Raw genomic sequence first — 25,707 nt, 5'->3', positions numbered from 1 at the left:
ATTATCCATACTTTATGAGTATGACGAAGGCCAGAGAGGCCATTGAATCACCCTCAGGTACAAGGCAACGGGCAGTGGCAGGGCTGTCGCTGCAGCCTGGGCCTCCCGTGTTCTGTCCAGTGGCGTCAAGCTAGCTTTCTCTTAGAAGCCCTAGCCGGTGGTGGCAGGATGGATGTCTCCAGGGAGACAGACGTTCCTTGAGCACCTGGGAAGGTCATGTAACCCTGTCAGACACGTGCACATCTAGATCCCTGCCAGCCACAGAGCACCAAGCTCCCCCTTCACATCTCAGCTCTGTGGATTAATGAACTTCTCTCAGCCCAGAAGAGATTCATTCATTCAACAAACGTTAAATGATGGAGAATAATGGAGAATCCTTTTCTTCACGTTATTTCTCAGTCCCAAGGGAAAGGAAAAATGTAACGTATCTGGGTCCTGCTTCTAAGGCTGGAGATACACGTAGCTGTGTTTTCTTTGAGCTGAATGCTCCATCTACCACAATAAAATGCAGTATCTTTCGTGACGAGAAATAACTGATGAGAAATTTAATATCCCGTTCTTCTCCCACTAGGTTGTCTTCAACCTCTTGGCAGGAGATCAGCGCCTGACAAATCGGGAAAGGCAATGGGAACCTAAATCTGTCCAAGGCCACCAGTGGAGATTCTGGGCTTTACGGGTAGGTCAAAACTCCAATATCTAGAATAATGGACAGCAAAGAAGCCAGAGAGAGGTCACCATAGAAGCTATGAATGGTTGAAATCAGTAGTGGCTGCCCTAAGCCCACAAGCTTTACAAGGCAGGCAGTTTGAAGCGTGAAGCATCGTATTTTCCAAAGTCAGGGACTCACGGCCATGTGTCTCCTAGATGACCAGCTCTGCCTATCCATGCAAGAGTCTCCCGGCTGTTCTCTCTGTAACATTGCCTATTGCCTACCTCTCGTTCCTTTTGACCTTGAATTTCCTAACGTCCTTAATATCACCACTGTGCTTTTCTTCCTATTTCTCAAACACCCTTCTTCTTCCAGTGGCTCCACTTTTGGGTTCTACCAGGTAAAGGTAGGTCTTCCTAGGGTGGTATCCTTGCCTTTTCACTGTGATCTCAGCTGCTCCAATAGCTTCAATGATTACCTCTGTGAAGATGACCTTCAAAAGGGCACCTTTCTCTCTCTAGTTTCAGCTTCCCATTTACCCCTATCAGTCTTGTTCCAATCTTCTGCCAAATCATCCAAATAGTTAGTTATCAAACCGATGTTATCAGCAAGTCAACCTGACCAAGTCACACTCATTGCAACTTCTGCCCCAAACCTCACTTCTCTTCCCTTCATTTCTACTCAAGATGCTACCAAACATAGAACTGCAAAGACAGGAAATCTTAGACCCCTCCGTCTCCTTTACTCCACTGTCATCAAATTCTGTTCATCTCACGTCTGCAAGGTGTCTCACATCCATTCTTGTCTCTCTCTTCCCCTTGTATTACCACCACTGTGGTTCAGGCCTCATCCTTAACCTTGGTTGGAAAATTGGCCCAGAAGGCTGAAAATACTTTCATCAATCTCTAGGCAATTAACTGGAGTAAAAACTCCTCAGCACTCAAGGAGTTTCACAGTCTTGCAGTTATCTCTTCCTACTTTATCTTTGTCTACTCCCTTACACTCTAGTTCTCCAGCCAAACGGTTCTGGCTCGACTACTCTTGAAAACACCCGATTGTTTCAGTCATGGTGAAGCCATCCCCTCTGCCTGGAGTATCAGGATCTCTGATGAAAGTCTCGCCTCTGCTTCAAAGTAGAGCTCAAGTGCCGACTAGTGCACTGGGTTAGAGTTTGGGCTCTTTTACTCAGGAGTCTTGGACAACTGAGCTCTATGACTCTCAGCCCTCTTATGTGTACAAAGGGGGATGATATGATGACAGTACCAAGAGCTCAAGGGTTGTTGTGATATTAAATGGGACAAGTGCTCCATGAAGGATGATGACGATGAAGCCTTCACCAATGAAAACAACCCTCAGTGATCTTCCTCTCAACTCCCACAGCACTTTATTTACACCTTAGACCATCTATAGCATTTGGCCTGTTTTGTCCTTGAAGCTCTCACCTCTCTGGGGCCCACCCACCCTGCACAGCCCTGACTCTCTTCTAGTTCTCAGACCAATTCTTTAGTCTCCTTGAGGATCTAATGGTATAGTCAGTCTTGTACTTGCCCTGCTTCCCCTTTATACCATAAGCTCCAAGGACAGTATCTATGTCTTGTCTATCAGCTTCTAGGCCAAGAGGAAGCCTAGGAGCTGCCTGCTTGTTCTGAGGAAGGTCTCGCCCAGAGACTCTGCACAAACCACTTGCTACAAAACACCATCCCACACTGTCAATCTCGGGCAGTCATCTGCCCGGTGCTCTAGATGTTTCGTCTTCCTCTATACATTGAGCTCTCTACACCAGGAACTAAAGATTTTCTAGCTCACTAAATAAAGAACACTCTGCATAGCCCCTAGCACTGAGGGGGTCTTCAATGTCAGTTCACGCGCCCGGCTCTGAAGCCAGACAGACCTGGGTTTTCATTCCTGCTCCCCATTCATTAAGCAGAGTAACCTCACACTAGCCACATCCCCCTTGTAAGCCTCAGGACCTTCCCTCATTTGTAAAATGGGGTAAATAATACCTACCCCCTGTAGCTGTTGAAGAGGACTCAAGATAAGGCATAGTAGTTTCGGGCCCACTAGATAGTTCATCAACGGTATCCGATCCTCTACCCCATCCCCTAACACTAACTCACGCAAACAGATTTCCCAGAGCCCCCTAAGCATTATCACTTAAAGCGGAGAATATCACCACCTTCATATTCGATACATATTCCAAATAAACCTGAACCCTTAAGAGTGATAGTAACGAAGGAAGAATTTCTGAAGAGTGTGGGGCGTGGGGGGGAAAGGGAGAAACCTAAATCCTAACCTCCATGCCTGTGTTTGTTACATTGCAAATAGGGCCCCTCCCCCCACCGCACCCTCAGGGGTAAGAAGGTCTCAGAAGAACTCTGTAGCTGTCTGATCCGGGATGACACAGTTGAAGGATTAACACGGCCACTCTCTGTTGGTGGTCTTGGTAATTGCACAGATGTAGTGGATTGTAAACTGGGGAACTGGGTCTCCCACCAAGGCACCACTGGGCCAGCTCGACTTCATGCTTTTCAGAGTTGAAGACTCGACTAACCTTTAATGAGGAAGCAATCTTGGGGAACCTTGTTTTCTTGGCAGTGCTCTCTCAGATAAAGGGAGATGGGGGGGGGAGGAAGTAATGAAGTCCAGATGTGGGCAAACTGAAGCCTGATCCTGAATAAACAAGTCTCGGAGCTATAAGCTCTTCTTCTTGTCTCTCCAGCTAGAAATGTGCATGTGGTAGAGAGCAGGCCCCCACGTGCATCAGGGACCACAGTGAAGATTTTAGGGAGATAAACAGGACACTTGTCCCTCCTTCCTAGGTCCTCTGACATCTTTTGGCCTAATGCTTGTGAGTTTCTGCCCAAAATGCATGACCTCCTCTGTGATTTTTACAAACATGTATATTGAGCACCCAAGTCTGTGCCTTGCACTAGCAATACAAAATCAAATCAGGCCGGTCCCGACCGTGATGCAGCTAGCAGGATAACGAGGAAATAGACAATCAAACAGACATGACAGTTCAGCACAGTGACTGCAACGATAGCGGTGGGCCCGGGGACCTCTGGGACCTTTGGAAGGTGGGGGGAGGAGGCAGCCAAGGGATGCTTCCTGGAGAAGAGGTGATATTTGCTTGGTGTTTATTTAGTACTTACCATGTGCAGGAGGAAAAGACCTGATCTCTGCCTTGCAGGAACCTATTATCTAGCTGGGAGACAAGATGTGGACACATTACAAGGCAATGTGTATTGAAGGTGCTATTCGTCTGCTTGAGATGGGGCAGCTTCTGGAAGTTTAGCGACAAGAGACAACACACAGATTGTTGGGCTGAGGTTCAACACTGCATCCCCAGCACCTGCCACGCCCTGGGGGCTTGATAAGTAATTGTGGAAGGGGAGGCAGCCTTTAGAAGGTAGCAGTGGTGTCATTATTTTTCTTAAAAGCCTTGCCTTAGGATCCAGAGGACTACTGGTCTGGCCCTGCCACTCCTTAGTTATGGGAAAGTCACTTCATATCTTGATTCCCAGTTGCCTTAGCTGTACCAATCTACCCCCTAGAATCACTACCAAGTACAAGTGAAAGAATACGCATACGAAGCCTACTTTGTATGCACAGTACAAAGGCTACGGTACGACACTACAGAAAAGAAAAGGCTGATTCTCACTGACGACACACATAATGTCACTTGATTTGACTCCCAGAACTAGCCTACGGAGTTGGTGAACTACTGTCACCAATTTACAGTAAAGGAAGGTATAGCTCTTTTCCAAAGGGGTCAATGGATTGCTCGAGGTTGACGGACAAGTCACAGAATGGATAAGCTCAGAAGGCAGGCCGTGAGCCTCAATCAGAGGATGCCAAAGCCTGAGCTTTTTCTCTAGTTAGGAATATCATGACAGAGGTCAAAATCAATGGGATCTGAGGAAAAGTAGTGTTTTTACGGCCAGAGGGAGAAGGGGATTCACTTGGGATTCATCATGCTTCAACTCCTAGATATTAAGAATCTTTATTAAACCCCTTTCAGGGTCTGACCAAGGCAAGCACTGAGCTCATGTTTATTTAAAAAGAATACTAAGCATTTTTCCATATTAAGATCTTTGCCCATAATTCTCTTCACAGCGCGGTACAAGGCAAATCGAGAGAAGGCTAGATAGGAAATGACACGTACTGCTTTCGCTCCTGATCTCACTGCTGTAGAGTCCTTAAACCCTTACAAGGCAGGGATAGGAACCACTGCCTTGTGGATTTAGAAGGAATTCCTATTATGCTATAATTCCAGAATCTGCGATACATCGGAAAAAGAGGTCAAAATGACTAGATTTTTCCACATCTCCTGCCATAGAAAGGTGTCTGCTTTCTCTATAACTTCTGATTCGTGCATCTCTAAACCACACTCTAAACCCCACTGGCATGCGATTCCTTTGTTGTGGGGACTCAGACTGGAACAAGGGCATCCTAATCAGTAAAGGCGTCTCGTGTTGTTTTAAACAAACCTGACATTCGGTGGGAGGAGACCGGGGCAGCAAGTAGCAGGATGATTAGATTTCCAGCTCTGGGTACCCCCTCCACCCTCCCTGACTGTCATTCACGCCCTCTGATCAGAAGCAGATTCTGGCCGGGGCCAGCCAGGCTCTCTGGCCAGTCACAGTGGGAGAGAGTGCTATCGTTGTTGAATTCAAGTCGTATAGCTTTTCCAGAATTGAGAATATATATGAATGGGAATTAGTCACTTTTCCTCCGAGGTCTTTGCTTTTCCTTTTTCCCCTGAGTGCTCCAGTCCTTAATGGCAGGTGAGCAGGCAAGCAGACCTCATTAGGAGCCCACCTCTCACACATGCCTCCAGCTGAAATGCAGGGACAGCTGGACCAGGGGGTAAAAGTTTTCTTGCAAAGAGCACTGGAACGAGAATCAAGAGACCCGGTTTCTGACGAATAAACTACAAGGAAAGAGCGGGAGATGTGACGAGTGCAAAGGCTGGAAGTCATTTCCTGATTCTACTTATACCGGGCATAAGGTCTTGGCTAAGTCACTTCACGACTTTTTGACTGTTTACTCATTTACAATAAAAATAGTGAACATTTACCTACTATACCGCTTGTGTCGGGCCCTAAGTGACTTTCCATACTTTAGCTCATTTATTTCTGAAAACCTTCATAAGTAGACATATAATGTCCATTTCACAGATGATCCCACTGAAGCGCAGTGAGGTTCATTAATTTGCTACACGTTCCATAGCAGAGGAGCTCAGGGATGAACCAGCGCTTACGACTTTAACCCCATGAGAAACTGAGACACCAGAAAACCTCGTGTCAGGGTGGCGGGGTTTCTACGAGGGCAAAAGGCTTGAACACGGTCTCAGGTTTCCATGGCACAACAGTAGCCCCTGACAAAGGACACCAATTATTACCACATTTGCTTGGCTGGCCTTTTTCAGAACCAGAGGGAAGCCCCACCAAACCTATTTTGCTAACCCTGTGTGGGAGAAGGAAACATCGCTGCCGCCCATCCTTTATAACAAAGGCCACAGCACATGACCATTTCCAGGAAACCTGGGAGGTCAGGGAGCATTTTAATTAAAACATCCACGTGACATGAGGAGAGAGGCCAGCCACAGCTAAGCTCTTCAAAGCAGATTTTTCTTAGAAACACTAGCATCTCGTGAGGAAGAAGGGACTCTTGGCAAACAGCAGGGAAAGAGCTGCTGACCAGGAATTTTGCTTGAGGAAGGAAGGATGGAAGAGACACGTGGACCTCAAAGAAGCCACTTGAGCACGCTGGGTCCACCCAGCCCACTGCAGCCGAGCATGTGCCCACGGAAGGGACGGCATTTGAGTCCCACAGCAATCCCCAGGAGTGAAGTCAAAGAACACTCTCATTTTACAGATGAGGAAAACGAGGCCTTGAAGAACCAGCAATTCACCTAATTCACGCAGCCAGAGGGGCCCAAGGCCTCTGAGGAGTGTCTCTCTCCAGGGCGCCATGTCTAGGAGCAGCCCACTAGGCAAGCCACTGATAATCGCACGTAAAGAGTACGAAGATCACAGAACATCCCTGTCACTGTGCTCTTCTTATCTCAAGCCCTCCCGGGTTAGAGTCAGCTTCTAAAAGCATTCAATTAACGGAGCCTCCAAGTGTCAAAAGACACCTGTTCAAACCTTAGCACAAGATACTGTATTAAGTATTTAAACGCTTTTTCCAGGCAAAGCCATTCTTCCCAGAGAACTCAATCCCGCACTGTTAATTTGGAGCAAAGAGTAAAATTAGATTTCATATTTCTCAGCTTTTGAACACAAAGATCCTTAGTCCACCTTTAAGAAACTACTGCAGTTGCCAAATGGACTGTTTTTCTTTTAAAGGCTGGAAAGAATTCGACTAGCCTCCCTGCCCCCTCCCCTATGTCAAACTGTCGATTGCGCGCCTCGTTTACGATGTTATTAAAAAACAAACAGGGGTCTCAAAGTTATCACAAACTCCCAGAGTGGGGAAGTCAAAAGAAAAACTTCATGCACTGTGCTCCATGACCATCAGCAGCTTGCATTTGATGCAGAGAAGGCAACAGTCACTAACTGCCCATCCCACTGAGCACTTGGATAGGATAGCCAACCTCCAAGCCTAAATCAAGCCTGCAAGATGGACAGAGGGTTTGGGAATAGCCAGGTTTAGGCTTGAATTTTTACTTGCTTTACACTTTGAGCATGTCACTGAATCCCTCCAAGCTTCTGATCTTCCATTTGAATGAGGAGGATACTAAGCCCTTACTTCACGTGAAGTGTTCTTAATATTAACTCCTTCCTTCTTGGCTTGCTGTTACAGGCCAAAGATAAGCTTCCAGGCTAGGATGAATACAAAGATGGCTCAAGGATTTGAAACAAAGATTTTCGATCTTGGTGGATGTGATGCCTATCCCTTTGCCCATTTGGCTAAAGTTCAAGGACAAAGAAAAAATTTAGAAAATATTGGAGGTGTGGAATGGATGGCTGTGAAAATGTATGAACTACAAATTATAAGACTGGAACACCCTCAGTTACTCTCCCCCTCCCCTGCCCTAAATGGACACATCTGAAACAGGGCAGTGACCAAGTAAAGCCCAGATAGACCATACCCTGATTCCCATGAGGCTACCATTGCTCAAAGTAATTCTGGACCTTGTCAAGTCGGTGGCACACTCTGGCATCTTCAATGAGGGCTTCATCCTCTAAGGGAAGATCTGGATGTAAGTCTAGATTTTACACTGGCGTATGAGCAACCTGGCCGGAAATTAAGAGTTTGCCAATTACTTCAATATTCATGATCTCTTTTACTTCTGACTGCAAAGTTTTGAAGCAAGATGGTCACTCCTGATTTTAAAGACGTACAGCACTGGAACGAGATTCTAAAGACGTACAGCTTGGCAGTGGAGGGCCAGGTCTAGAACCTAGGTCCCTGGATTGCAAGTCTCATTCTATTTTCACTTAGACACTACAGTCCCTGGATGAGAGAATTAAACAATATGCCAGAGAATGTCAGTGTGTTACCACTGTCAAAGCAGCACCACGAGAGTGTGGAAAGAACACAGAAAAGGCCTGAGATATTTGGTAAGGTATTACCCCCGTCCTCTGGGGCTCAGATTTATAGCACAGTGGCTAAGAGCTCAGACTCTGGGGTAAGGGACAATAGGTTGAAATCCCAACTCAACCACTCATTAACTAAGTGACCTTGGGCAAATTATTTTTACTCTGCAGACCTCAGCTTCTTAATTTGTAGAAGAAAGATAAGAACGATATCTAGACTTTGTTAGATTGTTGTAAGGATAAGGTATGCAAAGCATTGTAGAAGGTTGCTTAGCATACTTTTATAATACTTATAGTATATATATAAATATATATTTAGTATTTTAAAATACTTATAGTAATAGCATTAACTGCATGAAACAGTGTTAATCAAATGAAATTCTACTTGATCTTCCAAACCTATACTAGCTCGGACAGTCCACGATGTGCTTTGCACACGGCAGTCTGGGCGCTTACCGCGAGGATGGCGATGACAATCCCCACGGCGCACAGCACAGCATCATTGATTGTCTCACCGGTTTTCAGCGGGTACTTGATGCTCTCGTCATTGCAGTAAAACCCCCGGTGGTAAGGCTTGATGGTGCTTGTCTCAATGATGATGAAGGGCAGGCCCGCTGGTCCAGGTGGAACCATCACCGAATATACCAGAAAAAAACAAGAGAGAGGGAAAAACATCAGTGCGAGGAGGCCAAAGAAGAATGGCCTACAGCAAAGACCATCCCAGATAACAACATCGACGGCAACGTTAATTCCTTGCATTTGATCTACAGCCTACAGAGCGCCTTCTCTACATGCACCCCCTTTCCTCCTTTAGTTGCCACTAAGAAGGGTGTGGTGTGATCCTCTTGCCTTGTCCAAGAGCACAGAGGGAGGCGGTGGAAGCGGCAGGGCAGGAGCTTTTCCACTGCTCTACAACATCCTGCTAAAAATCAAAGCCCGATTTGTAATTATTACTAACAAAGCCCCAAATCTAATGATGTCTCATGATGCCTCCAAGTGCCTTCCTCTCTTAAGTCAATCATTTCCCCCTTGAGAAGCTCATCCCAAGACTTTGTGGCTTGGAATTCTGAAGACTCTGGAATCAGACAACCTGAATTTGCACCCCAGATCCACCACTTCCTAGCAATGTGACTTCTGGCTCTCTCTCCATCTTCCCGAGCCTCAGTTTCCCCACAAATGAATTGTGGTGATGACTAAAGGGGAATAGGAAACAAAGCACATAAAACTCCTAGTACAGTGTTCGCACATAGTAGCTGCTTAGTGAATGCCATTTCCAGTGCTTTTCTTTCACTGTTCAAAGAGTCTTTGACAAGACTGAGCAGAGCTGACCTGGGCCCTCCTGCCTACGGACCTGGAGCAGAGCCCAAGGGCATCAGGGGTACCAGCTGCTGCTAGTTTATCAATGTCCAGCTCAGATGCCATTCTCTTAAAGGTCATGGAAAATGGATTCCATCACCTGCCAGGAAAGGCCCTCATAAGCCTGAAGCAAAAAGTGAAGGCCCACAATATCTCTTTCTTGGACACGGCGGCAGCTTCCAAATTGGTCTCCTGGCCTTCTGTGCCTCTTACCCACATCCACCAGTTTGCTTCCTGACCGTAAGTATGTCATGGCCACGCTCAAGCTTCTTCAATGTTTCCCCATTGCACAGGACAAGATGACATCCCTAAGTATGACCTCCAGAGTTCCCCACGACCTGAACCTCCTTGATACACCCTCCAACAAAACAGGACACAGAGCCTCTGTCTTGGTTCATGCTCTTCTTTAGGCTGGAAAGACACTTCCTCCCCTATATCCAAATTCAATACCTAGCCCCAAGGCCACCTCACAATGGTGAGTAAAAGTTAAAGTAAAAGTGCAAGGTGAGCCACTGAATGTCAGGCTAAGGAAGACCATGAAAACCATCTTGTCGATGATAGCAGCCCACCACTGCTGTGCACCAACAACAGGTGACGTATTTTGCAACCATTTTTGCATTGACTCATCCAACAACCCTGAGCAGTCATTTTAAAATCACTTAAGCACTACTATCACTCATCTGCCAGTGGAGAGAATAGAGGCTCAGAAAGAATGCTTAGCTCACTCAGGGTCTCTCAATCCACCCCAAAGTGCTTAAATCCCTAATTTAACTTTGCAAATTGGTTTCATCCATATATGAATTTCATTAGTGGAAAAAAAAACCCCACGATAAGCAGCCGTTTAAAAGATAAGATTCCATTTTCATGTTTTTCAAAAAGAATTAAGCTCACGTCATGTGGCTCGAAGGCCCGGACGGCCTCTTAAAGAAAAAAATATATATGCCATGAATTCTGCAGTTTTTCAATGACTTTGGTCCTGACTGGCAGCGATAAAAATGCTCACTTTCTAAAAAGTGTATTTATGTATCACTGCATACACACATGGATTTATTTGGTTTTATTCTTTGGATTTATTTGAATTCTACGGCTATTTATTTTGTGACCCCCCCCCAACTGCTTCCTGCTAGAACAACAATTTACTTTATCAAATTCATACTGGTGCTTTGAAAAGCCCAGCCGCACACCACAGCGTTGTGCCTGACCTTCGGAGAGTAAACACAGAGGGGCCCTGGAAGGCAACAACTATTAGCTCTGCGATGGAGAGAAGGAAGAAAGGGAAACAGGGAATCCATGTTCTGGCTTCGAGATGGCAAGTGCAGTTAGCTGATCTTCTTGGGTTGGGGGCTGGGAGAGAAAAGATATCACGTGGGCCTGAGCCGTCTTCATTCCACTGCCTAAACATTTTGAGATGCGGCCAAGTTGGCTATGAAAAGGGGCTGTGAAGCCAGCAGCATGATATTAATAGTCCACTTTTAAAGTTCCACACATCGTGATAAACACCATTAGCTTCACATCTGAGCCCGGTCACAGTCTCTGTGGTGCCAAGGAGCCAGAGCGTTGCTAATAAAAGGAAGGGAACAGACCCCAAGTTCCTTACATTTGTGCTCCGCTCCTAAGGCCCCCAAGCTTCTATTTTTACTAGTGTTCACATGATAGGCCTGTAAAACATATGTTCCTAAGGACAATAAAACACATATAAAAGAGCTGTGGAGTCAGACTGAACTCGGTTAATGATCTCAACTCTGCTCCCTACTACCCGAGCAAGTTACTTTTCATCTCCAAAACCCCCCTCTCATCTGCTCAACGGGAAAAACAAAATCTTGCTTTGGGATTGCTGGGAGGATATAGTAATGTATTCATTCATTCATTCGTTCAACAAATATTTATTGAGTCTTAAACATGCCTACTAAGTACGAGGACTACAAAGATGACACAAGCCCTGCCCTCAGGAAGTTTACAGTCTAGTAGGGGAAGACACGTATCATGGAATAAAACCAGTACAGGAAGTTGTTTTCGTTGGAAGAAACCAGGCAGCAGCACGGGGTAGTGTCAGCACCGAGTCTGGCACACACTGTGGACACTCAAAAACGCTAAAAGGAAGAAGGAGGGGAAAGTCCCACAGAGAAGGTTAGGAAAGAAAATCTGTCTGGTCAGTTCCTCTGTACTCTTAACCTGGGAACAATCCAAATCCTTTTCCTTCCTTCCTTGTCCAAGGCTTGGGGAGGGTTTCCGGTTCCAATTATGTGGATGATGGCCACAAACAGACAAGAAGTTGGATCGGAATATGGTCCATTTTATTTTCTTGAAAGGCGTGGAGACGGCATTTAGAAAACCCGGTGGCCTTTTCTGTCTCCCCTACAAACTTGTGGTATGATTGGGGATGATGCCAGTCAAATCTTGACTTGGCTCCGGGAAAAGAATAACCTCAGATCCCCTTCAGTTGATGGGAAAAGCATGAACATGTCCCCCCAATGGGACAGCCAGTCCTCAAGAGACATAACACCATGCCTTGCCTCTCCACGACAGAGACGAGGCGTTCTTTTCCAAAACGGGATCTCCATTTCCAGCGTTGGCACCATCTTTATTACCAATCACTGCAGTCCCTGATCATTTCATTATAAGACCATTCCCAGGGCTAGCCACTGGGAATCAAGGGGTAAGTACATCAAAGTACAGTACCTGCCCTCAAGAGGTGCATCGTGTTGTAAGATCATGAAAACAAGTGCACTAAAACATTTTTAGTGTGATGACTGATGGATGTAGAGAGCACAGCACAGGCACGAAAGAACACTCTACTAGAGATACTAAAGATGGCCCGGATGGGAGGCTTAATTTGACCCTTATGTGAGTCAGAGGTTTTTCTGGGGTCCAGGGGCTAAATACACTCATAAAAACAGTGTAGTTTAGGGACCGCAACAGGCCATCAACAAAACTGATGGCCACTGCCATCACAAGAATACAGTTTTAAGTTTGGCTACAGAGCTGGGAGAGATACACAAGGTACCGAGGATCCCCACGTAAACTGTGGCAGATCTGACAAACCTGCTGCCTGTTCTGTTCTCAGCACTGATGGGGCTACTGAGTTGGAGTCCCAGCCTTCCAGTGGCCCAAAGGCCAACAGGAGGAGCAGTCATAACAGCTGACACGTTAAGTCACCCTAAGGTTCAAAGGGATTAAAGTGACTTACCAGAGTCCCCCTGTCCGTGGTAGTGGTGGACAGGGATCAAATGCTCTGACTCCTGGGTGCTTTCTAAAGTAAATGAGTCACTTAAAAGAGAGGGAAGGAAGCACCTATGAGTTTAATACATTAATTGAAGCCCAGCAAATCTCATGGGCTTTGAAGAAGAAAATGCTTTGTTTGGAACAGTCAAGGCAGCAGCACTGGCTCCTGCTCTCTGAACATTCACTGTGCACCACACACGACAGTACTGAATATAATGAAGACTCCGAAGCCAATATCCCGGAATTTACATTTATCTATAGTGAAAGGTACATTACAAGCTTTCTGCTAAGCAGAACCAAAATGTATGTAAATAGACACACACACACACACACACACACACACACACGCCCCATCTGGTGATGCTAGACCTCAACTCAAGCATTTCTCCTTCTTTTAATCAAGGATCAATTAACTTCCTAAACCTCCAGGGACCTCTTGGGATGTGTAGGCTGCAGAGGAGGCGAAATACGAACTCACTGACAAACACTTAATGGGCAGAAAATCAAAGCATGAAGAAAAGCCCCTGTGTTGGGTTCAGGCCTTTGAAAGTTCTTGGGCTTCGAAAAACGAACACTTGGGCAGGTTGGGCGGTTTGGGGGTGGGGTGTAAGAAAACATGGGATAAGTTTCCATGGCCCACCCATTGATAAAGTCATGTGGGAAGTGTTACCAAAGTGACCCAGCCCCAGAGCCCTGCTCCCTCCAGCCACAGCTTCAAGTCTGTGCAAAATTAAACACAGCCTCCTGCTCTCAAAGTGCTTTTTAGAAAGCTCTTGTGAGGGTAGGAAAAGAGTGGGGGTGGGAGAGCGAATGAGAAATTTTTGCACTTTTGCATGACCGAAATCAGAGCATCGGGGAGAGATTTTCCCATCGCTCCTATGGACCATGCCCTTCAAGTACCTTTTCCAGAGTTGTCCAACTTTCTACTTCACCCGAGCTGTAGTTACCTTAAAATAAGCCAAGTTCAGCATCTGTGTGAGTGATAATTAAACTCATATCTGCAGAAAGCCTACATATCTGCTCACAAAATAATACTGGATATAGAATCTGTGTGTGCCAAGCACAGTCTGGTTGCTCAAATGATTCTGTGACAGGAATTTATGCATCTTACCTACGGTACAGAGTTCTACCAGCTTTACTGTTTTACTCACCTTACAAGTGAAAAATTGAGGCTCAGAAAGTTTAAGCAGCTCATCTGAAATCAAAGCAAGCAAATGGCACCAATATGGACCAGATGTGAGAAGCGTAGGTGGACGCCACCGGGCTTCTGATTTCAAGGAGTTTAGAATCGAATTAGGAATTCATGTATTTTCATCACCACAACAGCTCTGAAAAGTTACGGGCCATTATTTTCATTTGTACCCAACAGAAAACTGAAACCAGTAGTTTTGTAACGTGGCCAAGGTTCCCAAGTGAGTCAATTGGTTGCTGGGATTTGAACCCAGGTCTGTCTTTCTTTGGGCTTATGTTTTCTTACTCCATGACCTGACCCTCCCTTTCTTTATAAATGTCTTCCCTGTTAAAATATGACCAACTGATTTTTTTTTTTAATCACTTAAGGCCAGAATGGTCAACCCAGCTACTACTTAGAGGTTCAAAATACAAATATTTATGTTGCTTGTAAGTGACAAGGTTTCTATTTAAAGTAATTAATTGCTACTTGTCTTAGAAGTGTGCAAACTTTCTTTGGTTTACGATATTTGTCCAGATTTCTAGACTGGCCACAATCCAGATGAGACAAAACTAAGTTTATTATGAAGGCACTTCCCACCTTTGAAAGAGGCTGCCATGAAAAACGCTTGCTGTTGGCTGGTGTGAACATGCAGTATTCTGGGTCTAGAGGTTCTCTTTGACAAATGCTCAGTCCTTCGGTACTGGAAAGTTCAGGCCCTTTCTTTACAAAAAGAAGACTGTCAGAACTTAAAGCAACCACATGGTAGAAATGAAGAAAGGGATGGCAGATCCAATCCTGGTCCCTGGGTTTCCTGAGCCCAAGTCCTTGGTCTTAGCTGGATTCCACAAGCATGTATAGACAGTTCCTGAGTTTAGTTTCTGGGCACCGTGTGAGGTGCTCAGGATACAACCTTGAGCACTGTTTTTGAGTTCCTCAACTTTGGAAAAATCTCAGATTCCGTGACAAAGAGACACCTGTCTTTAGTCTAATCGTGGGTATGAAAAAGGACTTAGAATGATCTTTCTTATTTGAAAGGGCTTAAAATAAACACATTTTATCCTTTAAAATAAACAACTTCAACCACCTTAAAACCCCCAGCTCTGGCTGTTTCGGCTTTTGTGCAGTCGGATTTTTAAAGGGCTGCCATATCCACCAAGAACTAAAAACTCAACCAACAGCCCATGATTCATACCTTTCACTGAGAGAATTCCAGACCTCTTTTGTTGCCATTATGTATTTCACAAACAAGATATTTTATTTCTAGTACTACACAACTACTAGAGCCTGAAGGACTAACGATTCCTCTGCTCCAGGTAAAACTGGGTCACTTCCCAAGACCTCCTTCCTCTCTTTTCTTCCCTCTTTTAAAAGGGTGAGAGTAAATTTACATTCATTGGGCACCTATTATGTGCCAGGAGGTTTGGATATATCAACTGATTTAACTCTCCAAACAATCCTCTAAATTGATTATCAGTATATAGCCAAAGCACTGAGGGTCAGAGATTATAATTTGCCTCAGTGCCCACTATGCTGATAAGAGGTGTAACCAGAGTATGCAATAGAATACTCTGACTCTAAAGTTCATTCAGAGACAGGGCCAGTTAGCCTTTATTCTTAAGTATACGTGAACTCTGTCTATGCAGATTATTCACAAAGCTACAAAGCTCCGGAAAGTGTAGGTTGACCTTGAACAAGGATAAAAAGCAAGGCTCCTCCTCCTTAGATGCTGAGATGGATTTGTACAGATCCGGCCACTCTCCTGCCTCAGTCTCTCTAATGACCCAGATGTGTTCATTTGCAATACACTGCCCAGAGCTAGTACAGAGAAAGAATCACATGCGTGCACAGGGTTTTACAGCTCTTACATAAATGATCACCTCTGATCTTCCTGACAACTCTGGGAAGTAATGTTTTTAACATCTGGATTAAAGTACCACTGGCAGACTCTGATTCAAGACCTAAATATAAATATCTTTTCTACAAAGGAGTCACTCAGCCACTCTGGCAGAGTTACTTTTTTCCAATTTAACCAGGAACTTTGGAGTCAGGCAGACAGGATTCCACTTCTATCGCCTGTCATGCTTACTGTGTGACCTCGGGCATGTCAGTTTACCTCTCTGAACTCCACCTGCATCATTGTGCAATAGGCCTTTGTGTAATAGCTCCCAACATAAAGAGTGGACTGGAAGGACTAACTGGGACAATCTATAAAACAACCAGTAACCGCTGGGCTCCATAAATGTTAATTCTTGCTTCTGTATGTGACAGGAAGCCATGGAAAGCTTTTAAGCAGGGATAAGATGTGATCAGAGTTCTGTCAAAAGCCACGGGCCCACCAGCCTCTTCCCCAGTGCAATCTGATGCCACGGGAAAAGCATGCTTATAAAATCCTTTAATTCCAGGGACTTCTAGGGATTGTGTAAACAGAAGGGGCTTCGATAGTGGTTAGTAGGACCTGGCACCCTGACACAGAGAAGAAATATCACAGCAGGAACCCTGCCCCGTATTCTCAAAGATCACAGGAGGCTGAATGGGAGGTAAGTCTATAATAAGGGTGAAAAAACATTTCTTCTTATTTTTCCAATAGTTAAACGTGCATTCGTCAGCAGTGTGCTCCCATCCAAGCCATGCTATCCAGGTGTACACAAAACTCCAGGTTCACGTGGTGGTAAAATAAACAATATGGGGACTGGCAGGACATCAGACACCTGGGAGGGTCAAAGCTCGAGACAGTCAAAAGGCAAGACCGGAGCCAGATGCAGTGCCAAAAATGAAGGGCTGAAGCATTATTGGAGGCCTCACAAGAACAAAGTCATGCTGATAGGAAATCCAAGGCCGTCAGGGTATTCCAAGTTAACCCATCAGGCTACACGGTCCTACCAAGTTCTAGGTTGAAGGTGACACATTGGCAGTGCATGGCCGAACCTGCCTGCAGAGATGTTCCGCTTGGCCCACCCAGTGTTTAAGATTTTTAAAATTCATTGTCAACATTTAATAACAAGAGGTCTCACATAACATTCAGATTTCAGCTTCTTAAGCCATCTCTACCGCCCTGTGGCAATCAATGCAGGCAGTGGTAACTGGCTACACAGATTCTCCAGGGCACCACCATGCCCTACTGTCTCCCTGAACCAAGGCTGTCTCTCAGTTCCATTCCCATTGAGCTTGTACTGTCAATCTTCCTATACCTGGTCTACTTCAGTCAATTATGTTAACTACCTGGCCCTTGGAGACGTTTGGCTTTTCCATCCCTACTCTAGAGAACATAAAGTCCTTGGCTGAAGCCATAAAAATAGAAATAATGAACTCTTGATTCAACAATGTCCTCCATGATAGGTAATGGCTACATTAGACATATATGGATGAGTATGTGCATGTGTGTATATCTTAAACTTAACCAAAGACTGTGCCTCCTATCAACGTTTTCAAACCCAAAACTTGTGTCAAGTCATCACTGCAAGGCAGTTAATAACATTTGCATTTCAGACATGAGGAAAGTGAGGCTCAGAAGCTACGTACTTGCCAAAGGTCTCACGGTTAGTAAAATGAATGAGGGTTGCTCTTGAACTGTTGGTGGGAATGTAGATTGATACAGCCACTGGAGAACAGTATGGAGGTTCCTTAAAAAACTAAAAAAAGAACTACCATACGACCCAGCAATCCCACTACTGGGCATATACCCTGAGAAAACCATAATTCAAAAAGAGTCATGTACCACAATGTTCACTGCAGCACTATTTACAGTAGCCAGGACATGGAAGCAACCTAAATGCCCATCGACAGATGAATGGATAAAGAAGATGTGGCACATATATACAATGGAATATTACTCAGCCATAAAAAGAAATGAAACTGAGTTATTTGTAGTGAGGTGGATGGGCCTAGAGTGAAGTAAGTCAGAAAGAGAAAAACAAATACCGTATGCTAACACATATATATGGAACCAAAAAAAAAAAGTTATGAAGAACCTAGGGGCAGGACAGGAATAATGATGCAGACATAGAGAATGGACTTGAGGACACGGGGAGGGGGAACGGTAAGCTGGGACGAAGTGAGAGAGTGGCGTGGACATATATACACTACCAAATGTAAAATCGATAGCTAGTGGGAAACAGCGCAGCCACATAGCACAGGGAGATCAGCTCAGTGCTTTGTGACCACCTAGAGGGGTGGGATAGGGAGGGTGGGAAGGAGACGCAAGAGGGAGGAAATACGGGGATATATGTATATGTGTAGCTGATTCACTTTGCTATAAAGCAGAAACTAACACACCATTGTAAAGCAATTATACCCCAATAAAGATGTTTAAAAAGAAAAAAAAATGAATGAGGGTTGGAAGCCAAGGCTTGTTGAACTACAAAGGCCTTAGCAAGTTTATTCCATGAAGCTGGTGGTAGGGCCAGAATGAATCTGCCTTACTGGCCAGTTAAACAATGTGGACGTGTTAATAAATTACATGGTTATGCTTCAGAAGAAAGAAGTGGACCCAACTTATACACATCTATGTGATAGAGTGTTCTATTTTTCAAGGCAATAGTATTAAAATGAAAACAAAGCCTCTTTCTGATAGAAGCTCATTCATTCTAAAAAGTCAAAGCCAAGTGAGAAGGAATTTACAAATTAAAATCCACTAGATAATTGTTGGTGTTACAAACCTTACTCTAGTGGAGTCAGGAACATTTCAGTAATACGCTGGTAAAATTTTGGAACTACAAGAGATCTGAGGTGTCATTTATTCCATTTACTAGATGGGAAGGCTGAGACCCACCACCCCCTAGCACTGTAATGACTCTTTTCTGGTAAGTCTCCTCACTAGCTGAGAGTCTCTTCAGAAAAGGGTCCATATTTTATTCATCTCTGTATCCCCAGCACAAAGAAGAATTCCTGGCACTTAGTGGGTGCTCAACGCACGGGTACTGAATAATTGTATAGGAAACAGACTAAAATTCCGAGGATATGGCTCCGCCCCCAGTACACTCTATGACCCCCCCCCTTAGATTCTCCCCAACACCTCCCCCTGTTTCTGAATTTAAGCTAATCTCTCTCATATCCCCAAATCCTGTTTTTTTTAACACAATCTCCCAAAGCAACACAGTACCACATACCCTCACAAAGAGCAGACGATTGCACCAGGAGTAAATTACGGAGAACCCAACTAGCTTCAAGTCTCAGAGGAGCGGCTGAACTGGATGATCTTTAAGACACTTACTCTTCAGGCCAAGGGCTAAAGGATCATTTTCAGCACACCCCGACCTAACCCACTTGCTGTGATCCTCTTGGGAATCTCTGCCGTGAAGAAAGTTCCCAGTAAGAGGAAGAGCACAGATTTCAAGAAAGCAACAGACCTGGATTTGAAAACCAGGTTTGCCATTTATCATGTAGGCAATCTTCAGCAAATGGCTTAACTTCTCTGAGCCCCAACTGTAAAAAGAGGACGCCAAGAGCTACTCTGAAGAGCTGTGAGGATGAAATACCATATGGTAGGTATTTAACAAAGGTTCGTTCCCTGCGCTCCCAGTCTGAAAATCGACTCTCCGGGACTGTTTCCATGCCAATCAACCGGCTTGACTGGTTTCCTCAAGAAGGTCACCTGACCAACCTGGACACGGCTGTGTCAGCTCAGACAAGGACTGTCACTCGAGCTGCGCAAGACTGGAGCAATTCCAGTGTGTGGTGGAGAAGACAGCCCTCACCCCAGGAGCATACTCCCCACTCCCAGCCCTGTCAATGTTCCTTTTGTAAAACACAGAAACCTTCTTCAAATCTGACAGCTGCCACCTGCACAAATAATTCGGGGATGTAATTTTGTAACTGAATACAAGCCCTGAAAGCTGAAAAGTTTGAAGTCCAAAATAATCCCTTTGACCTTCTGCCTAAACACTCACTAATCACTTTTTAATTTGTAGTTTATTTCCTCTCTCTGTGCTGTCCTTCTAGGCTATATTTTCATTTTAGACATATCCCGGGAGTGAATGGCATTACAGAACACCTGATTAAAGTACAAGTCAAACTTCTCTCCCAGACATCTGAGGCTTGGTGCATGCCCCACTGAGTTCTCCAAGTTGCAATGGGTGGCAAGAAAGTGAAGGAGAAAAAGCCTGCTTTGATGGAGGAAACTCCTCACTGAGAGAATTATGAGCTACAAAAATTAATAAGAAGTGGTCCCTGCCCTCTAAGAAGGCACACTCTGGGGACAACTGCCCATGATGCCACATGATGGGAACTTCCACGTAGGCATTTCTAAAATATTCAGGGAGCATGGAAGATGCCCTTTAGCACATGACTCAGCAGCCGATAGGTATGCAATACCTGTTTATAGACGAGCTCAATAAATGCATTTCAAAGATTCCTTGCTGTTATTTGAATGCTAATGATGTATTTAAAGCAATACAAAAAAAACAAAAAGAAAAATCCAGAACTGGGAAGTCTCCCCCACCCCCAAAAAACTGCTTCAGAGTTTCACCCTCATCCCCTACCCACCTCTTACTCTTGAGGCAAAGTGAGAAAAGTAGTTTGAGGGAGCCTATCTAATTCCTAACACACAAATGCTGAAAAGATGCTAAAAAGGAAAAACTGAGAGGTAGAAATGTTGTTCAATTCAGAAGAAATTTCTTCCTTGGAGGAAAAAGGTTTCTAACTTAATCATCACTAGGATCGCTATAAATTATAGTAAGTTGAAGGCAGATAGATATATTGGGGTCATTCTACTTTGTGTCTGTTCTAATAAATTAGCCAACCTTTCACCTACTGAGCAAGAAAGAATCTCAAGCAGTCTGAGCTGGGTCAGCTCAGCCAATATTCTGGAAGGAAAATGATCTCCACACTAGTTTTTGATTCAGTGAAGTAATGCCTGGTAGCAATAAGATAGCACAAGTGAGTTTGGGGAATTTAGTCAAAGTTTCTCTAGCCAAGGACACCTTAAAAACAAATACTAACCAATGGTAACTGATAATAAAAACTTGTATTCATCACCATTAACTCTGCTGCTAACTAACTATATCATTGCACTTCTGCTCTCTTGGGCTCTATTTCTTCATGTGCAAAATGAAAGAGGTGGTCTTACCAGGTGTCTTACGGACCTTCCAAAGTTTTCACCTTTATCCAAGGAGTGCAGGGCATCTTCTGAACAAACTGAAGGCTTTCTTTCCATGGCATCTTTACAGAGCAGATGGGCATCACCTCCTGCCCACTATCCCAGCTGGGGTAACTGGGGAGCAGGCTACTTTAAGTTTGTGAAGGTAGCCTGGACAAGCAAAGCCTTCCAGGGTTCAAAGATGCTCATTTATAAAGAACAGCCCCAGAAAACATCCCCAAATCTGCAAACCTTCAGATACAAACCAAATTCATGATTGGCAGCTCTTGGCTCAAAGAAGTAGGTATCTATCAGCAATACTGCAGTGTGGGTTAGAGGCGGGGGGGGGGGGGGGGGGGGCGGGGGGGGCGGGGGGGGCGGGGGGCGGGAATTAGCATCAGTTACTCCTGCAAACTGGATACTATTCTAGGCACTTTGAGCTGGTTCTCATTTATCCCTCCCAATAATCCTTTCCAGTAAGCAGTACCAGCTCGATTTTGCAAAGGCCAGAACAGAAGATGAGAAATAAGGTCACAGAGCAGCAGGGCAGAAACGCCGCCGGGTCAGGCTGGCTTTGCACAGTGCCCTGTAGCCATCACATTTCCTACGTTTAGGTGCCTTTGACTGGACCTCAGAAGGGGTACTTCTCGTAAATGGGTCAGTCCTCCCGAGATAGAGACCCTTGTGCTCTGGGGCCGCCCTTGGTGGCTCTGGCAGAGAGCCCCGCCCCTTCCCCACCAGGATCAGGGAAACAAAATGTGGTCATCCAGGTGCACGTGGGAGAGCGGGCTGTAGGGAAGAACTCCTAGGTGGCTTGCTATAGGAACCCTATTGTTCCAGAGGGAAGCTCTTTTGCCAGAACTCTCCAGGAAGCCACTGCTCCATGATGCATTTTTCAGCTGTGGAGAGAAAAGGGTAGTTCCTGGGATGTTTCTTCCACGGTTCTGGAAGCCAGGCCCTTAATCCTTGCAAAGCAGCAAGGAGCCAGCTTCTCTCCAAGGGACAGAACGTCTAGAGCCCTTCTTCCAAATAAAAACATAAAAACTCCTCAACATCCCCTTTGCAACCTCTCAAAGTGAATGAATCAGGAAAAGGGGGAGGAGAAGGTATTGAAGCCCAAGGAGGGGGCTTTGAGGGCTTCCCTGCAGCCTTCCTCTCCTCATGACCCTGCCCACCTGACCTCTCTATTGCAGTAAATTACAAAGCCCACACTGTTCTCTCTGCCTATCCTCTCCCGCCTGTCCATCCGCATCACCACCCCCGACGTACACATACACTTTCTTAAAAGGGCGGAATGCCAAATAACATTATTCTCCTTCACCATAGTATTGCCATGAGAGCTGCCTGGTATGTCTGCCTGAAAAATGGAAGGTTTTCATTGAAATCTCAGCCTCCACTACAGCTCTCCCTTTGTGGAAATGGACTTGGAAAAAAATGGAAGGAGGCCCCCCTGGAACCTAATTGGGCCGACAAGAGCAGAGGGCAAGGCCCCTGGAATTGCTCAAAGGCCCCAGGCATACCTGACTGCGCTCTTGGCAGCCAGTCAGAGGCCTTCGCACTCCTGCAAAGCCACCCTCTGCGGCCCCGCTCGGTCCCTCCATGCAGCATGGCTCTCTGTGATGGCAGCCTCACCCCTGAGCAGGGACCCTATTATATGATCTGAGGAGGGAGGTGTGTACTTACAGTACATATATTACCCAGGGATGCAAACAAGTATTCCCGCGCAGGATGTGAGTCTCAGAAAAACTCTTACACTGCCCAGATTCATCAACTGAGCACCAAGAAAAATTAAAAAGCGTCTTCCAGCTTTGGTTTGGTTCGGTGGCAGTTTGCAGCGAGCAGACCCAGGTGCGAGTCCCTCCCCTCTCCGCCAGGTGTAGTGGCGTGACCCTGGACTAGTGAGTTCTCAGGATCTCCACGTCCTCATTGGCAAAACACGTCATGTCATGCAGTTTGGAAGGGCTGCTGTGAGGATTTCCTGAGATGGTGTGTCACTCAGCCCAGCTCTAGCAGATGCGCTCTTAACGTTTCTTCCTTCCCCTGCAAGCGCACCAAGGGGAGGGGACAGATTCCTAAGGATAGGACAGGATCCATGAGAAATCATGTCTCCTATCATGCACCAAGGACTGCTGAGAGCAGAGCTGCATATATGGGCTCCAGCCTGTCCATCAAGATGACAGAATGGGTCTTGGGGAATTAATTATTGAACAAACTCGCCCTTCACAAATCCCATCCAAAGGAATGGTTTGATGCCTTTTAGTACACTGACTATACAAAATACTGAAAGAGCAGCGCGCTTCAAAAGCCTCACAAAAACCCAGGCCTGGGTTTGGCAGGAGTTCCTCAGCCACTGGGTTTTTCTGTGTGTGGTTTATAATAACATGCAAACCTGATGCCAGGTCCTAATCTATTAAGGGACTGCCAATTAGCAGGAGGCTTAGAGCTGCAGGTTTGAGCACTGGGGGGGGAGGTCTAATTAGGCTTGCAAATCACTTCTATCCATCGCCCCTCTCCATCTGACCCCGGCTATACTGGCCAATTGTTCTGCATATAGCCTTTCTGTATCCCTTCGCACACAGCTCTTTGTGTGTGTGTTTGTTTTAAGGTTCCAGGCCTGAAGGCCAGTGCTTATTTTCATGTCTGTCTTTAAGGGTGACGTGGGGGATCGAACAACGTTACCCTCTGGATACTGACTCTCCGATTTGGCCAATCATCCAAACCATCAGGGGCACTTATTAAAAAACACATTCCAGGCACTGCCCAGAACCCACTCAATAACTCAATCAGAAGTTCTGCGGCGAGGGCCTCAGAATTCTCCTTTTATAATAAGACCTTGAGATGATTCTATCCCAAGGCGATCTGGGAATCACTACTCTAAAAAGTCAAGACCATTTCACGTTTGAATTCAAGGGGTTTTACAATGGAATTTTTATATGCATACACCAAATAAACAAAAATTTTAAAGCATATTGAATATCAAAGTTTTACTGAGCGTCTATTTTGTGCTGGGAGTGGGAAATACTGAGATGAATAAACCAGGGCTCCTGCCCTCAAAGAGCTCCCTATGTAGGGGGCTGGTAACATTCCCATAGAAACCCCGTCTTTCCTACTAGGGCTCCACACCTGCAAGCCTCCTCTCACTTTCTCTTCTGCCTCGTTGTGAACCTAGCTTTCCAATGTCTTTGCCAAAACAGCTCTGAAAAAGAAACAGAACGATTTCAGACACCAAACATCAGAGGCCTAACTTAGAAAGGGAGAAAAAAAAACCTACGAAACATATGGTTTCAAGATACAGGAGAAAATATGTGGTTTAGGACTGCCTGGTCTGAGATAGAAGCAGAGCGGGGAGTAACATTAGGGGGCCTCTGTGCAGCAGAATAAGCCCAGGGCTGGGTCTTGGAGCCCAACATTGGATTCTTCGGTGACATCAGAAAGTCCCTTTTCCTCGCCAAGCCCCCTTATCTATTAAAGAGAGGAGCCTGCACTACTCGGTTATATCCCAAAGCATATTTGGCACATATTGTTCTCCCTGGAGACTTCATCAGAGTTCACTTTTGAGTTTCAACAGGGAGATGTACAACCTAGAAGAACCACAGTTCTCCAGAGCCCTTGCTAAGGAAAGCTAGCCTAAATGGTCTCTAACCAGCTCCAAAATTATGTTTTGAGGGTATGGCTTTCCAACAAGACTGATTTCCTAGGCAGCAGGGATGGTGTTTCTTATTCATCCTCTACACATTGCTGGGTGCACAGCAGACACTCAAAATAAAGGAATACGTGTGGGGTAGACAGTATGGCCAAGTTGTGTTTGAGAGAGAGCACCCTGGCGGCCATGGGGAAGAGGGACTGGAGAACAGGACTTTACATCTAAAGCTCCTTGCTCAGTGACACATGACAAGCATCTTCCCAAGGAAAAACCTTCTGCATTCTCTAGACACATCCCCATCCGCCCTGAATAAGATGTATGAAAGCCTCTCACAGCCTGGACGCCAAGCTAGGTCCAGGACAGCACAACTCAAATAAACACTGCCTGCTCTCCAGGAGAGGCTGGGCCTGTTCCCCTCCTTGCTTCCTACACCTCTCTGAAACTCATTGCTAGTCTCAGACTCTCTCAGGTTATCTTAACGCACAGCACTATTCAAAAGCATTACTAGGCGTATACGAGAAGTATGAGGCTAAAGGGGGTGGCAATCCATCTGTTGGCTACTGAAGCACATGGCAAAGAGTAGCAATGGTATAGCTCCACGTGTGTGTATTCTGGAGTCAGACACACCTGGGTCCTGTCTCCACCTTAAACATGCCAGTTAACTTCTCATAGGGATATGACATAAAAAAGATACTGTATGAGAAAATGTTTCATACAATGCCTAGCACACTGAAATGCTCAATCGGTGTCACTCGTATAATGAATATGGGATGGTGTGTCTTCTGTAAGAAGGAGAGAGACAAGTGTTATCTTGGCCAATAAAGAAGTCTACTATGTACTTCACAAAGAGTTACTGAATATGTATCATGAACGTCACCAAGCCTTTGGGTTTTTTATGAGATGGGAGCGGGTGACTGACAATACAGACTATCAAGAAAAGCACGGGCTTTTGGGATTAAATGGATTTGCTTTTGAAGTTTGCATCTGCCTCTTTTTAGTCCTGTGACGTTGGGTAAGCTGCTAACCTCTCCAGGCCATCTGTAA

At 45.4% G+C, this 25,707-nt stretch overlaps 1 protein-coding gene across 2 annotated transcripts in view; it reads right to left on the bottom strand.

Annotated features, from left to right (window-relative positions):
• PLPP3 (phospholipid phosphatase 3) overlaps positions 1-25,707 on the bottom strand; it is an 82,322-nt gene that overhangs the window by 32,652 nt on the left and 23,963 nt on the right. The window contains exon 2 of one of the 2 annotated variants that reach the window (XM_022575778.3): positions 8,653-8,810. In XM_022575778.3, coding sequence (XP_022431486.2) covers positions 8,653-8,810 — 158 coding nt within the window. Of the gene's footprint in view, positions 1-8,652; positions 20,055-25,707 lie in introns of those variants that run through there. The other variant, XM_089922015.1, reaches the window with a different exon arrangement.

Source organism: Delphinapterus leucas, chromosome 1 (genome assembly GCF_059928025.1).
Source record: "Delphinapterus leucas isolate spDelLeu-1000000601 "Yukka" chromosome 1, BTC_Dleu_Yukka2, whole genome shotgun sequence".
NCBI classification, from domain to species: domain Eukaryota; kingdom Metazoa; phylum Chordata; class Mammalia; order Artiodactyla; family Monodontidae; genus Delphinapterus; species Delphinapterus leucas.
Note: the sequence above shows the minus strand (reverse complement) of the source record. Positions and strands in the feature narration are given on the sequence as shown.